The 14,883-nt window shown below is 43.5% G+C and overlaps 1 protein-coding gene across 1 annotated transcript; it reads left to right on the forward strand.

Moving 5' to 3' along the window:
* The first annotated feature begins 520 nt into the window (after positions 1-520).
* On the forward strand, positions 521-14,335 carry LOC131613562 (uncharacterized). The gene is made up of 4 exons (XM_058885220.1): positions 521-814; positions 920-1,385; positions 1,491-2,150; positions 14,223-14,335. The coding sequence occupies exons 1-4, from the start codon at positions 521-523 to the stop codon at positions 14,333-14,335; spliced, it is 1,533 nt and encodes a 510-aa protein (XP_058741203.1).
* The last annotated feature ends 548 nt before the right edge of the window (positions 14,336-14,883 follow it).

Below are 14,883 nucleotides of genomic sequence, written 5' to 3' on the forward strand. Positions count from 1 at the left end.
AAAGGCCCAATACCCAGGCCATGAGTGATACCTTAGGAACTAGGAATAGAGTGGCCATGACGGACAGAAGACGTATGTCTGATTGATCCGATCATGTATCCACGGACAGAGCTTGGTTGAAAGAGGCAATATCGTATGATTACGCCTACTTTCAATCCTCTGTTGGCTTCTTTGACCTACCCTGACCTAGATTCACCTGTGAGTGGGGAGGGATATACATGACAGGTACCGTTGGTGACCGTTCTGTTCTGTTGGTGACTTGTGTTCTTAATGGTTTCACTGTGCCTGTGCCGGACCTTTGATCCTGCAACGTCCGATCTCGTTCAGAGGCCATACACACTTCTCCTATATGGGGAAACCTCCATTGCATCATCCTCATCATGGCATATTTATTTTCAAAAAAAAAGAGAAAGAAAAGATGTAATAAAAAGAAGAAAGAAAAAAGAAAAGAAAAATAGTATTATTTCTCATATGCATGCCATTTTTTCAGGGTATCTGAGGTTATTACCTTTCATCCAGGATGGCTAACAACGTGACCGCTACAAAAGAGGCTACCAAGCGTACATTCACCTGCAGTTTCTTTCGTGAGGATATGACACACCTGATTCAGTTGAGCACTTTAGTTACTGGGCATAACTTGGATGAGTTCAGGAAGACATATGGCCATATCTTACACATGTTAACTTCTCGGGTTGATGGATGGGCTCTATACACACTTCTTCAGTTCTACGATCCTGAGTTACGATGTTTCACCTTTCTTGATTACCAACTGGCACCAACTCTTGAAGAATATGCTGACATCCTCAAGATTAAGGTTCAACATAGGATCCCTTTTGTCTGTGTACCTGAGAAACCGAAAATGGACCGAATTGCTGGTGCTCTTTATTTGAGCATGAAAGATGTTACAGATAACTGGAAGCCTAATGGTGGAACCCACGGATTCCATGTGAAATTTCTGATAAAGAAGGCCGACACCCTTGCTGTTGAGAAGAAATGGAAAGAATTCAACGCTCTCCTAGCCGTTATGATCTATGGTTTGGTGTTGTTCCCGAATATTCCAAATTTCGTCGATCTAACTGCTGTTTGTCTCTTCATGGATCAAAATCCTGTGCCCACTCTTTTAGCAGATACTTATTATACCATCCACTCCAGGTATGGGAAGAAAGGATCAGTTGGGGGTTGTTTACCGTTGCTATATGAGTGGTTCACTTCACACTTGCCTAAAAGCGGGCCGTTTGTTACAACAAAAGACTCACAAAAATGGCCTCAAAGGATCATGGGGCTTACTGGAAACGACATTGTCTGGTGTCCTACCGGAATGGACGTTGAGGAAGTTATAACTAGTTGTGGTGCTTTTGACAATGTTCCCCTCATAGGAACGAAAGGTGTTATCAATTACAATCCTAAGCTAGCGCTGCGCCAGTTGGGTTTTGCACTTGAAAACAAGCCTTTGGACAAAGAGATATTCGAATCCGTTTGCTTTGAGAAAGGAACCGATCCACAGGGTCTAGAAAAGGTGAGGAGTGCCTGGAATAGCATCCATACAGATGATCGGACTTCTCTAGGTGAAGAGAATGCCGTTGCCAAACAAGCCTACACAGATTGGGTTGAGGATAGAGTTAAAGATCGTCTGTTGCCTTTCCCGAAGGTTAATCCATTGTACAAGCAACCACCTAAGGTTCCAATTGCCATTATGCCTGCTGAGAATTGCATCCCAGTAAATATGGAAAATACCCAATTGCACGAAAAGAAGTCAGATGCGCGACCAAAACATCATCTTGTGGACCAAATAGGGGTTGAGTTGACACATGAAGCCAGGGTGCTGAAAGAAGGATCTTTGAGAGTTCAAAAGAGGGCTAGAACGGAAAAAGGGGAAAGGGATACTACTGTTGTTGTTGAAGATCACCAGGAGATCATAAAAAGGGCCGTAAAAGAGGCAGAAGAGAGACTCAAACGAGAGTACAGAGAAGACTTGAAGGCTTACAAACTCAAGATAGAAAGGGAGGCCAGAGCTGAAGTGAGGAGTCTGAAAAAGAAACTGGAAGAAGAGACCACCCAAAGGATAGCGGTTGAGACTCAGCTGAAAGGAAGTCACCTCCGCACCGCCCGACTAACAGAAGAAAACGCCAAGCTCAGAGATCGAATGATGGGTATGGAGGACGTGTCTGAGAAGGATTATCTCCCAGAATGCAAAGGATGTGACGAACTCAGGGAGTGCTGCAAGAAGCTAGATGGGCATTTGTTTCGCAAAGATGAGGTGATTCAAAGCCTTCTTAAAGGAAGAGATCGAGAAGCAACCAAGAAACTGTTTGATGAAACTAAGAAGTGGAGCGACGAGCACTTCAGACAAGGAGGACCCCTGTTTTATATTCAGATGGATTGATGTTTGAGTCTGTATGTTTCGACCACCACCAGACTTGTTGGATGGGGTCTTTTATTTCCCTTGTTGAACTATCCTGTTGATGTATGGCTTGCCCAAGTTTAAATTTCTGTTATGAATAAAAAAGAACTAGTTTCTCTTGATACTTATCCTTTGTCACATTGTTAGCTATTCTGGATCAATATTAAATCTTGGATACTCTGAAAATGGCACATCACGTCATACGCACACATGCACTCATACATTCACATTATCACATTGCATTTTTCAGGTTATTGTACAAGAAACTAATTGGGGTCCCTTTCAGCAACAGATTTCTTTTCCGACGACGAAGCTGACTTTCTTACATCCTTACCGTACCCGGAGCAACGAGAGAATCATGGAACAATTTGAACAGAATCAGGCTGCCCTCCGTAGGGATATGGATGTTATGGGGGAAAGAATGGCCCAACTTATGGAGACCCTCCATGCCGTTGTTCAAGGACAGGATGAACTCAGAAAGAGTGTCGCTAGTTTGGTCAAAGATACTCCTACCAATTCTGCTAACGGAGGGGTGAAAACTAAAGAGACTCCTATTAATGAGACACTGAAGGTAGTGGACGACCACCATGAGGTTATTGACCTTGAACATGATCTTACTGCTGAGTTGACTGAGACCGCTAAGATGTACCAAGCTCTTGAAGAACGCCTTAAGGCCGTTGAGGTTGCTAAAACTTCGAGTTTTAACACTGCTGCTATGTGCTTGGTACCTGGGATTGTTATTCCCCCGAAGTTCAAGGTGCCAGATTTTGATAAGTACAAGGGAGTTACCTGCCCAGAGACTCACGTTCGTTCCTATTGCCGTAAGATGGCCGCTCACGCTGAGAACGAACCTCTGCTTATGCATTTCTTCCAGGATAGTCTCACTGGAGCCCCATTGGAGTGGTATATGAAACTCGAGAGGTCCAATGTCAGTACTTGGGGTGAACTCGTTGATGCCTTCTTGAAACAATATCACTACAATACTGCTATGGCTCCTAGCCGTGCACAGCTGCAAAATATGTCACAGAAATCCGAAGAGTCTTTTAAGGAATACGCCCAGAGGTGGCGTGAACTTGCTGCTCGAGTCCAACCTCCTTTATTGGACCGAGAGTTGATTGATCTGTTTATGGGGACTCTGAAAGGGCCGTATCTTCAGCACATGGTTAGTAATACTTCTCCTTCTTTTTCGGATGTGGTCATCATTGGTGAGAGGGTTGAGAACTGTGTCAAAGCTGGTACCATTCAAGGTGTTACTAATCCTAGCAACTCAAGTAGTAATGGTAAGAAGCCGTATTCTGGGTTTGTGAAGAAGAAGGAAGGTGAGACTAGCACCGCTTCTGTTGACCAAGGCCGAGCTCCTGCATATTCTGCTGTTCCACCTCCTTATTATCCGATGCCTTATGCTGTTCCTAGCCCATATGTCCCTCAGGCATATGCTGCTGCTCTTCCACAACCATGGATGGCACCCCAACAGCCTTTCGTACCACAACAACAAGCTGCTGCTCCTCAGAATCGTCAACAGAACCCTAGGCCTCAAGGTCAAAGGGGCCCACAAAGAACAAGATTCCAAGACAGGCGTATTGATCCGGTTCCGATGTCATATGCCCAACTCCTCCTTCAGTTGCTTGCTGGCCAATTGGTGCAACTCCGTGAACTTGGGCCTCCGCCTAGTCCTCTCCCTCCTGGTTATGATGTTAATGCTCGATGTGAATTTCATTCAGGGGCTCCAGGCCATACTATTGAAAAGTGTAGAGCATTCAAATTGAAGGTTCAGGATCTCCTTGACGACAAGCTTATCTCGTTCGCTCCTGCTGGTCCTAATGTGCAGAATAATCCTATGCCTCCTCATGCTGGTACGACCAATGCTATTGAGTTATGTGATGATCAGACCCTGGTAAATGATGTTAATGAGGTTAGGATGCCGCTAGCAGTTGTCAGAGAGTATCTTATGCAACAAAAGGTTTTGTGTGAATTACATGACTACTGTTTGCAATGTTCTTCTAATCCTGAGGAGTGCACTAGGTTGAGAGAAGAAATCCAGGAATTAATGGATGAAGGTGTTCTTAGAGTGGAAAGGGTCGTTCCTGTCGGAGATGTGGCTACTTTAGAGATCCCTTACTACCCTGCTGAGATATCAGAGACTCAGGACACTTCTTTGGTCATTCATGCTCCGAGTACTCCTTTGGTCATTCAGGCTCCGAGGGCTCCGTTGATTATTCAGGTTCCAAATGTTCCTTCAACTCCTCCAACCTCGTCTCTTGTTCCCTCTCCTGTGAATGATTCTAAGGCTGTTCCTTGGAGTTATAATGCCGTGTATATTCGAGGGAAGAAGTTTGACTGTCCTCCAGTGGGTACTTCGAGCATCACAAATATTACTGGCACTAGTGGCATTACCCGTAGTGGTCGGATCTTTGCTGCCCCTCCTCCGCCTCCTAAAGAGACCAACAAAGAGGCTAGTACACAAGCAAAAGGAAAGCAATTTGCTGTTGATCCTCCTGCAACACGTAATGCCCAAGATGCCGAACAACTCTTGAAAATCATTAAGAAAAGTGATTACAAAGTGATTGACCAACTTGATCAGACCCAAGCCAAGATCTCCATCTTGTCCCTCTTGGTACATTCTGAAGCTCATCGTGATGCTCTGATGAAAGTTCTGGCTTCCGCTCACGTGACTCAAGACATTACCGTGCCTCAGTTTGAAGGGGTTGTGACCAACATTGCTGCTGGTAATTGTTTGGGTTTTTCTGATGATGAACTTCCACCTGAGGGTAGAGCACACAACAAAGCATTGCATATCTCCGTCAAGTGTCTGGATGCTGTGTTGTCTCGAGTTCTGATTGATACAGGTTCTTCTCTTAATGTGATGCCCAAGGCCACTTTGTTTAAGCTGAGTATGGATGGGATTATGATGAGACCATGCACTATGAGTGTTAGAGCATTTGATGGTTCTAGAAGGTCCGTAGAAGGAGAAATTGATCTGCCTGTCTTGATTGGTCCTCACATGTTCTACATTGCCTTCTACGTTATGGATATAAACCCTTCATACACTTGCCTCTTGGGTCGTCCTTGGATTCATGCTGCTGGAGCTGTGACATCCACTCTCCACCAGTGTTTGAAATTTGTTGTGAATGACAAGATTGTTGTGATCACTGGTGAAGAGGATTTAATAGTCAATAATCTGGCATCGTACCGTTATGTTGAAGTGGAGGGAGAGATACAAGAGACACCTTTTCAAGCCTTAGAGATTGTGTCAGTTGACAAGCTCCCTGTGGTCGAGAATAAGAAGGAACTCGGAGCGCCCCTCTCGTCTTTAAATGATGCTAAGGCTTTCTTAGAAGCCGGTACTCCCCATAGTGCCTGGGGCAAGCTGATTGATGTTCATGAGAAGCGAGACAAGTATGGCCTTGGGTATCAGCCATCTTCCTCTACTCAACTCAGCATAACTCCTGGAAAGAAGGTGATTCCCCCCATTTCTCAAGTGTTCGTCAGTGCAAGCACCAATTCTGGAAGTCAGGTTCTCGCCGTGGATGATGATGATGAAGAAGATCTCTCCAGATTCATTTGCAATGCTGCGCCTGGACAGGAACTCAACAATTGGACTATCTTGGACATCCCCAAAGTCACTTTTATGGAGATGTAATTTTCTTGTTTCAATAAGTCATATGCTTCGCCCTAAGCATTTTTGACCTCTTGTATAAAGAAGGGCCCCCCATGTGTTTCAATTTGTTTAATATTGAATGAAAATCATATCTTCGCATGCAATTACTGTTCCATTTCTTTCATTTTTGTTTTAAAAACTTTTCAAAAATGGCAAAGCTTTTTCTTTTTTCCTTTTTATGATCCTTGAGAATCCAATTGACCAAGCTGATGAGGATAGTGAGGAAGATTGCGAAGTCCCTGAGGAATTGGCAAGACTTCTGAGACAAGAGGAGAAATCTATTCAGCCGCATCAGGAAGCCATAGAAATCATCAACCTCGGTTCAGAAGAAGCAAAGAGAGAAGTCAAGATAGGGGCCGCTTTGCAAAGTGATGTAAAGAGAAGGTTGATTGAGTTGCTTCGAGAGTATGTTGATATCTTCGCCTGGTCATATGAAGACATGCCTGGTTTAGACACGAACATAGTTATGCACAGGTTACCGCTCAAACCAGAATGTCCGCCTGTAAAGCAAAAACCACGAAGAACTCGACCTGATATGGCTTTGAAAATCAAGGAGGAAGTCGAAAAACAGTTGAAGGCGGGTTTCTTATCCGTGTGTGAGTATCCTCCTTGGATTGCAAACATAGTACCTGTTCCCAAGAAGGACGGAAAGGTACGCATGTGTGTTGACTACCGAGATTTGAATAGGGCAAGTCCGAAAGATGATTTCCCTCTGCCTCATATTGATGTGCTAGTCGACAACACTGCTCAGTACTCGGTGTTCTCCTTCATGGATGGTTTTTCTGGCTATAATCAAATAAAGATGGCTCCCGAAGATATGACCAAGACTACCTTTACTACTCCGTGGGGTACGTATTGTTATAAGGTGATGCCTTTTGGTCTTAAGAATGCGGGTGCAACATATCAACGAGCGATGGTGACCCTTTTCCATGACATGATCCATAAAGAGATTGAGGTGTACGTCGACGATATGATTGCAAAATCCCAAACTGAGGAGGAACACTTGGTATATCTTGAGAAACTGTTTGCTCGGTTGCGTAAATTCAAGTTGAGGCTTAATCCAAACAAGTGCACTTTTGGAGTGCGATTTGGTAAACTACTTGGTTTCATTGTGAGCCAACGAGGGATTGAGGTCGACCCTGATAAAGTGAGAGCAATACAGAATATGCCAGCACCAAAGAATGAAAAAGAAGTTCGAGGGTTCCTTGGGAGATTGAATTACATAGCCAGGTTCATTTCTCATCTCACTGACACTTGTGAACCCATATTCAAACTGCTGCGCAAAAATCAAGATATCCGTTGGGATGATCATTGTCAGGAAGCCTTCGAAAAGATCAAGCAGTATCTCCAAGAGCCACCAATTCTCATGCCTCCGGTTCCTGGGAGGCCGCTTCTTATGTACTTAACTGTGCTTGAAGGATCTATGGGGTGTGTGCTGGGCCAACATGACGAGTCCGGTCGAAAAGAGTGCGCCATTTATTACCTGAGCAAAAAGTTTACCGATTGTGAATCCCGCTACTCACTACTCGAGAAAACTTGCTGTGCTTTGGTATGGGCTGCTCGCCGACTGAGACAGTATATGATGACCCACACCACTCTATTGATCTCCAAAATGGACCCGATAAAGTACATCTTTGAAAAACCGGCTCTTACAGGGAGACTAGCCCGGTGGCAAATGCTTTTATCAGAATATGATATCCAGTATGTCACACAGAAGGCCATCAAAGGAAGTGTCCTTGCAGATCATCTTGCTCATCAGCCATTAGAAGAGTATCAGTCAATGAAGTTTGACTTTCCTGATGAAGATATCATGAAACTGGATGATAATGAAGGACCCGAACCAGGAGAGCGATGGACTCTCACGTTCGATGGTGCATCAAATGCTATGGGCCATGGTATTGGGGCAGTTTTGACTTCTCCTCGTCAAACTCACATCCCTTTCACGGCTAGAATATGCTTTGATTGCACAAACAATGTCGCAGAGTACGAAGCTTGCATAATGGGCCTCGAAGCAGCCATCGATATGAGGATCAAGATCCTTGAGGTTTATGGGGATTCTGCATTGGTCATACATCAAGTAAGAGGTGATTGGGAAACACGACACCCCAATTTAGTTCCTTATAAGGACTATATCTTGGAGTTGTTGCCCGCTTTCGAGGAAATCACTTTCAATCACATCCCCCGAGAGGAAAATCAATTGGCAGATGCTTTGGCTACCTTGGCGGCTATGTTCAGAGTTAGCTCCCCTAAAGAAATGCCAGACATAACGATCCTCCGTTACAAAGAGCCTGCCCATGTGTTCCCTGCTCATTGTCTCACTACTGAAGATGTGTATGACGAAAAGCCATGGTATCACGACATCAAGAGGTATGTTGAGAAGCAAGAGTATCCCGAAGATGCTACGATTGGTGATAAGCGAACACTTCGAAGGTTAGCATCCAAATTCTTCTTGTCAGGAGACGTCCTGTACAAAAGAAACTATGATTCAGTTTTGCTCAGATGCGTGGATAGACACGAAGCAGAATTGATCATGCGGGAAATTCATGAAGGATCTTTTGGAACTCATTCCAGTGGACATTCCATGGCTAAAAAGATCTTGCGAGCAGGATATTATTGGATGACGATTGAAAGTGATTGTTATGTGTATGTGAAGAAATGTCACAAATGTCAAGTGTATGCTGACAGAATTCATGTCCCTCCAACCCCTCTGAACGTTCTGACATCACCTTGGCCTTTTGCTATGTGGGGCATAGACATGATTGGACGGATAGAGCCACAAGCTTCAAATGGACACAGATTTATTCTTGTTGCTATCGACTACTTCACCAAATGGGTTGAAGCTGCTTCTTACAAGAACGTAACCAAGCAAGTCGTTACTCGCTTCATCAAGAAAGAGATCATATGCCGATATGGGGTTCCAAATAAGATCATCACTGATAATGGGTCCAATCTTAATAACAAGATGATGGCAGAGTTGTGTGAAGAGTTCAAGATTGAACACCACAATTCATCACCCTATCGGCCAAAGATGAATGGCGCAGTCGAAGCTGCTAACAAGAATATAAAGAAAATCGTCCAGAAGATGGTCAGAACGTATAAGGACTGGCATGAAATGTTACCGTTTGCTTTGCATGGCTATAGAACTTCGGTTCGTACTTCAACTGGGGCAACTCCCTTCTCTCTCGTCTACGGTATGGAGGCCGTACTACCTGTCGAAGTGGAAATTCCTTCGTTGAGAGTCTTGATGGATGCCAAACTCGATGAAACAGAATGGGTTCAAACGAGGCTTGATCATCTCAATCTAATTGAGGAGAAACGCTTATCTGCTATCTGCCATGGCCAGTTGTACCAAAAGAGGATCAAGAAAGCGTATGACAAGAAGATTCGGCCTCGAGAATTCCACACAGGTGACCTAGTCGTAAGGAAGATCTTGCCAATTCATACCGATCCAAGGGGCAAATGGACTCCCAACTATGAGGGACCATACATTGTGAAGAAAGCATTTTCAGGTGGTGCTTTAATCCTGACAAAGATGGATGGGGAAGACGTTCCACTTCCAGTCAATTCAGACTCAGTCAAAAAATACTACGCATAAAAGACCCGCTAGGTCGACGTACCTAGGCAAAAATAAGGGCATCCCGGCAAACCAAAAGGGTTTGGGCAAAAATTAGGGATAAAAAAAAAAAAAAAAAAAAGAGAAGAATAACCCGCTAAGTTGAAAACCCGAAAGGGCGACTTAGGCAAAAAGGGGCATCCCGCTGGATTGAAAACCCGAAAGGGCGATCCAGGCAAAAGTTAGGGATCAAAAGCGAGAGGCTGCAGTCTGAATATCTTTCACAAAGACCCCTATACGCCCTTGGCAGAACGGACAGATCAATCCAACCACTACCCTTCTGAAGCAAAGCATTGAGAGGATCGAGGATATGGGAACTGTAGCAATATCAGTTAATGGAAATCCGAGCATTACTCTTTGCCATTTTGCTCTTTGCATTCTATTTTCTTTTTCGCAACTACCTCATTTAGGAGTTGCTTCCTTGTACAGAAGCCTATTCACAGGCATCCTATCAATAAAATGATCTTTTGGTGCAAAAGCTTTCTTTCTTTCTTTTTCACATGCGAGATGTGATTTAATTCATTATTAAACATTGCATTGAAAGCGTGGGGGCAATAATCACAAAATCAAAACGAAACATGATGTTACATAAACATAAAAGTGTTCTAAGGGGCACCATTTGCATCCAAACGTTGTTTTCTGTGCAGATTGCAGGTTCTAGCCATCATCTTGGCTCATGATGTGTCACCAAGGTCATCATCATCCCACGTGAAAGTTCCAGAGTATAATTCATCAGTACTGGTAAGCATGAAGCACCTGAAAGGGTCCATATCCCTCTTCCATATGACAGACGAAGAGTGGCCTCTCAAAACTCGTGATTCCCCAAGCAGCTTAGGATGTAAGGAAAGTCGAGCAAGGTCATGTCGTCCCCAGCAGGGATATGCTCCAACCCTCAATGCGGTTACCAATAATCTTTGGTACTGTAGGGTTCTAATATCAATTCACGATGATGGCTCAAGATCACAAGCAACGGACCCCAATGATCCTACTCTTCTGTCCCACCAAGGGCCTTTATTTGGCACTCTCTGCATATAGTATTCATTGCATATAGCATGGCATCCTCGAAAGCGTAGCCTATCCATTACAGTGGATCATTACGCCATAAAAACTCAAACATGCATACGGAACATAAGCCAGATAATAGGAGCCAATGTTGAATCAGAACAATGACCCATCCTCTCAAAGTTGTTACCTGTACAAACTTTGCCTAATATCTGCTATCATACTACAAACACTTTTAAGCCATGGTGCCGGTACGAGGTGTCCTCAATTCCGGACAAATGTCTGACACGAAGTCTTTCTGTTTTCCTCCTTCTGATGTCGAGGCGATGTTGAGTCGTAGGTCACACGAGATCTATCCCCTTTTCTGTCCTGAAGGTCGTACGAGATCTTCTCTTGATGTTGAGTCGTAGGTCACACGAGATCTATCCCCTTTTCTGTCCTGAAGGTCGTACGAGATCTTCTCTTGATGTTGAGTCGTAGGTCACACGAGATCTATTCCCTTTTCTGTCCTGAAGGTCGTACGAGATCTTCTCTTGATGTTGAGTCGTAGGTCACACGAGATCTATTCCCTTTTCGTCCTGAAGGTCGTACGAGATCTTCTCTTGATGTTGAGTCGTAGGTCGCACGAGATCTGTCTCCTTTGGTCTTGTAGGTCGCACGAGATCTACTCTTCCCCCTGTTTTGAAGGTCGCACGAGGTCTTCTCACGATGTCGAGTCGTAGATCGTACGAGGTCTATATCTTTCTGTTTTCGAAGGTCGTACGAGGTCTTCTCCCAATGATAGGTCATAAGGTCGCACGAGATCTTTTCCTTACCTCTCCTGTTGTCGAGTCGATGTTGAGTCGTAGATCGCACGAGATCTTTTCCTTTCAGTCCTGAAGATCGTACGAGGTCTTCTCCCAATAATGAGTCATAGATCGCACGAGGTCTGTGTCCTTTCTGTCTGGAAGATCGTACGAGGTCTTCTCCTCATGGCGAGTCGTAGATCGCACGAGATCTATTTCCTTTCAGTCATCGTTTCATCTAACATTTCTTTTGAGAACCTTGTATTGGCACCTTGGCTACGTTACAAGCTATCACCCTTCTTCCAATTACTCACTGTAAATACTCTCACCAAAAAAAAAAAAAGCAAAATTCTCTTTCCCCAGCAGATATCAAAACAAAAGCAAAAAAATAAGGATATCATTTATACCATCCTCTCTTTGGGACAAATTTCTGGTACTTTGATATTTAATCTTCTTCTACCTCGAATGTTCGAAAGGCTAACGCCAATCTCACCTTCAGGTTTAAGACGATTAAATAGGGGCAGCTGTCATACCCCAAATTTGTCCTACCCTTATTCATCTGGCTTATAATTCACATGCATACACCATTTAAGTCATTCAACTCATGCATTCATATCATTGTTACCATTCAAAGACTGGCAAGAAAGAGCTTTTATGGCAAAGATCATGGCTTTGTTCTCATCAAAGTTTTCCTGGATTAGGGTTTTCTCATTCTCAACTCAAGGCACTGGTGAGAGTATACAAGCTTGTAATTCAACTAGTCATCCTGGATTAGGGTTCTTGACCAAAGTCAACACAGTCGACTTTTTGGTCAACACACTGATCAAGAGCTGATTTTATGAGAAAAGATGGTATGACGGCCGGGTGGAGGCGTTCAGTTGATTTCCATTGGTCAGAAACGGATTAATCGGGACTCCATTAAGATCGGAGAAAAATCAGAACAGTTGACTTTTGGGTCAAAATCGGGTCAATCACTCAAATATTGACTTTTGTCGGAAGATCGGTCAAGAAAAATCAAAGAACAGATAAAATCGGAAGTTTGACAAAAATTGCCAAAAATAGAGAAAATATCAAAAATGGCAAGTTTTTATACTTAGAAATTTTTTGGCTCTTAAAAAGTTTGATGAGAAGTCCACTTCATCCCTGATTAACACGTGGCAAATGGCATTTTTTTGAAACAATTTCCAAAATCAAAGTTATTCTCCTCATGGAGGAGAACAACTTTGTAGTTGGAAACTTTTTCATTTGAAGCTTGGTTGAAGAGCTATTGAGGTTTGAAGTTGAGGTTTTTCATTTGAATCAAGTCATAAGGCTGGGGAGATTTCTGGGCATACGTGAAGCATTTCATCAAACACGTGATGTGCCACATTTGAAGCCAATCTTAGGGCAATTCAGGAACCTTACAAATAAAAACTTGGTATGAACCTACTCTACTCCATTCCCTCTACACAATGAAACAAAACTCAAGCCATTTGGATGGATATTAAATCAATTATGAAGCTCCAAAGTCTCACCTTCATAAAGTCAAAGTCACGCATCTGGCTAGGCAGGATTCCAGGCCACACCCAGGCATTTTGTCAAACACGTGGCACACCAACTTTGAGACCAGTTTTAAGGCACTACAAGTCTTCAACGGGACCAAGATTGACACTAAGCCATTCCTTGCTATGTCCTTTATCCAATGGGCCCATGGTCATAAATTTTGGACGTGTATTGAATCAAATAGAAAGCCTCAAAGTCACGACCATACACATCATACTTGGACCGGCGATAACTTGTCACGCGCGCACATAGTCTTGGCAGTGGTGATTCTATGAGTTCAACGCCATTTATCTTCTATTTCCAAGCATCAAATCAAGGCCCTTTGAACACCGAACCTCTCATGCTCCCTGAGGACTTCAATTGGATGCCAAGTTTGTGCCATTTTGTGAGCTATGTTAGTAGTTATGGGCATACAAAGTCACCACCATGGGTGATCCATATGGGCAAGATGCTGAGCCAAGGTTTGTAGCATGCATAAGCAATATTCCACCCATACATTCCCATACTCAGCCATGCAATCTTCTATACACGTGCAAGGCATGCTGAAACTTACTACAAATGCGCAAGCTTCCTCATTAAGGATGGAAAAATGATACAATACATCACCCTCACCATAAAAACCGTACACCTCATACACCATATATAAGCAAAAGGCTCTTCACAAATTGAGGATACACACTTTTCCTTTCCCAGTTTTATTCATTCTTCTCTCCATCATCGCTCTATCATTTCTCTCTCTATAACGGCCTTGTAACAAACTCTAACAAACTTCATCTTCACCTTTCACCTTCACCAAGTCTCAGCCACCTCCATCATCAACAACCACCACAACCACCACCTTCGTCTTCTTCCTCAACTTCAAACCACCACCGTTGAACCTCCTCCATCTTCATCATCATCTTCTTCTCATACTCACCATAACCGCATCCTTCAAACTCCATCGATCATCCACCTCGAATCATCTCTCCCGCTGCAAATCTATCATCAAAAGTCCGTTACTTCAAAGATTCATCTCTGCAAACTAGCATGAGCTCATTCCCCAGTCGAGGATCTACGTGAGAGGTTCGCAACAAGTGTAATCATCATCAACACCAAAGGCTCAGATCTGTGAAGTATCTCCCTGATCTCGTTGCAAGATATCAAAACAAGTAAGCCTAACTACTCTGCTCAGCATGTGTAGATGATAATGCTAGGTTACGTGATGTTATTTGCATATCTCAGATCTTGCGTATTCAGATTATTGGTTTCTTCCGATGCGTGTTCCATTGTATGCGTTCTGGCTGCTTGAAGTTGGCTTTGATCCGTATGAATTGATTGTTGTTGAAACGTTCTGAGCGCTTACTTAGTTTATGTGAGTGATTAGGATCGTGGCGTTGTGTTTAGCTTAGGCTCTTATGCTTGTTATTCATGCTAAGGTGTTAAAACATATTCGGTTAGGGAGTTAGAGTAAGATTCAGAGAAAACCGAGACAAGATTTGGATTCAGCTCGAAAATCCGAGCGGGACGACGGTAATAACGTGATTTTCTGGGCGTTTTTGTTTGCTCCGGCGAGGTCACGCCACCGGAAGTGATGACCGGAGAGCATCTCCGTCGTCTGGTTGGCTTGTCGGTGTTGATTCATATCGCTTACGTGTCGCTACACCACTGGCTCATGCTTCCCATTATATTCATATGTTGTTTTTATTAAAATGATTAGAACGTGAGGTGGAAGGCGGTGATTGGCTAGTGTGCAGTTTTTGTCCTTATTCATTTAAAATACCACCTGACCAATTGATACATGTGCACTTTTAATCCACCTTTGTATGTCACGTTGATGTTATAACAAAATAATACATGCTATGCTAATAAATGCTGAACTACATAAAAAATGAATGAAAAATGG

Source organism: Vicia villosa, linkage group LG6 (genome assembly GCF_029867415.1).
Source record: "Vicia villosa cultivar HV-30 ecotype Madison, WI linkage group LG6, Vvil1.0, whole genome shotgun sequence".
NCBI classification, from domain to species: domain Eukaryota; kingdom Viridiplantae; phylum Streptophyta; class Magnoliopsida; order Fabales; family Fabaceae; genus Vicia; species Vicia villosa.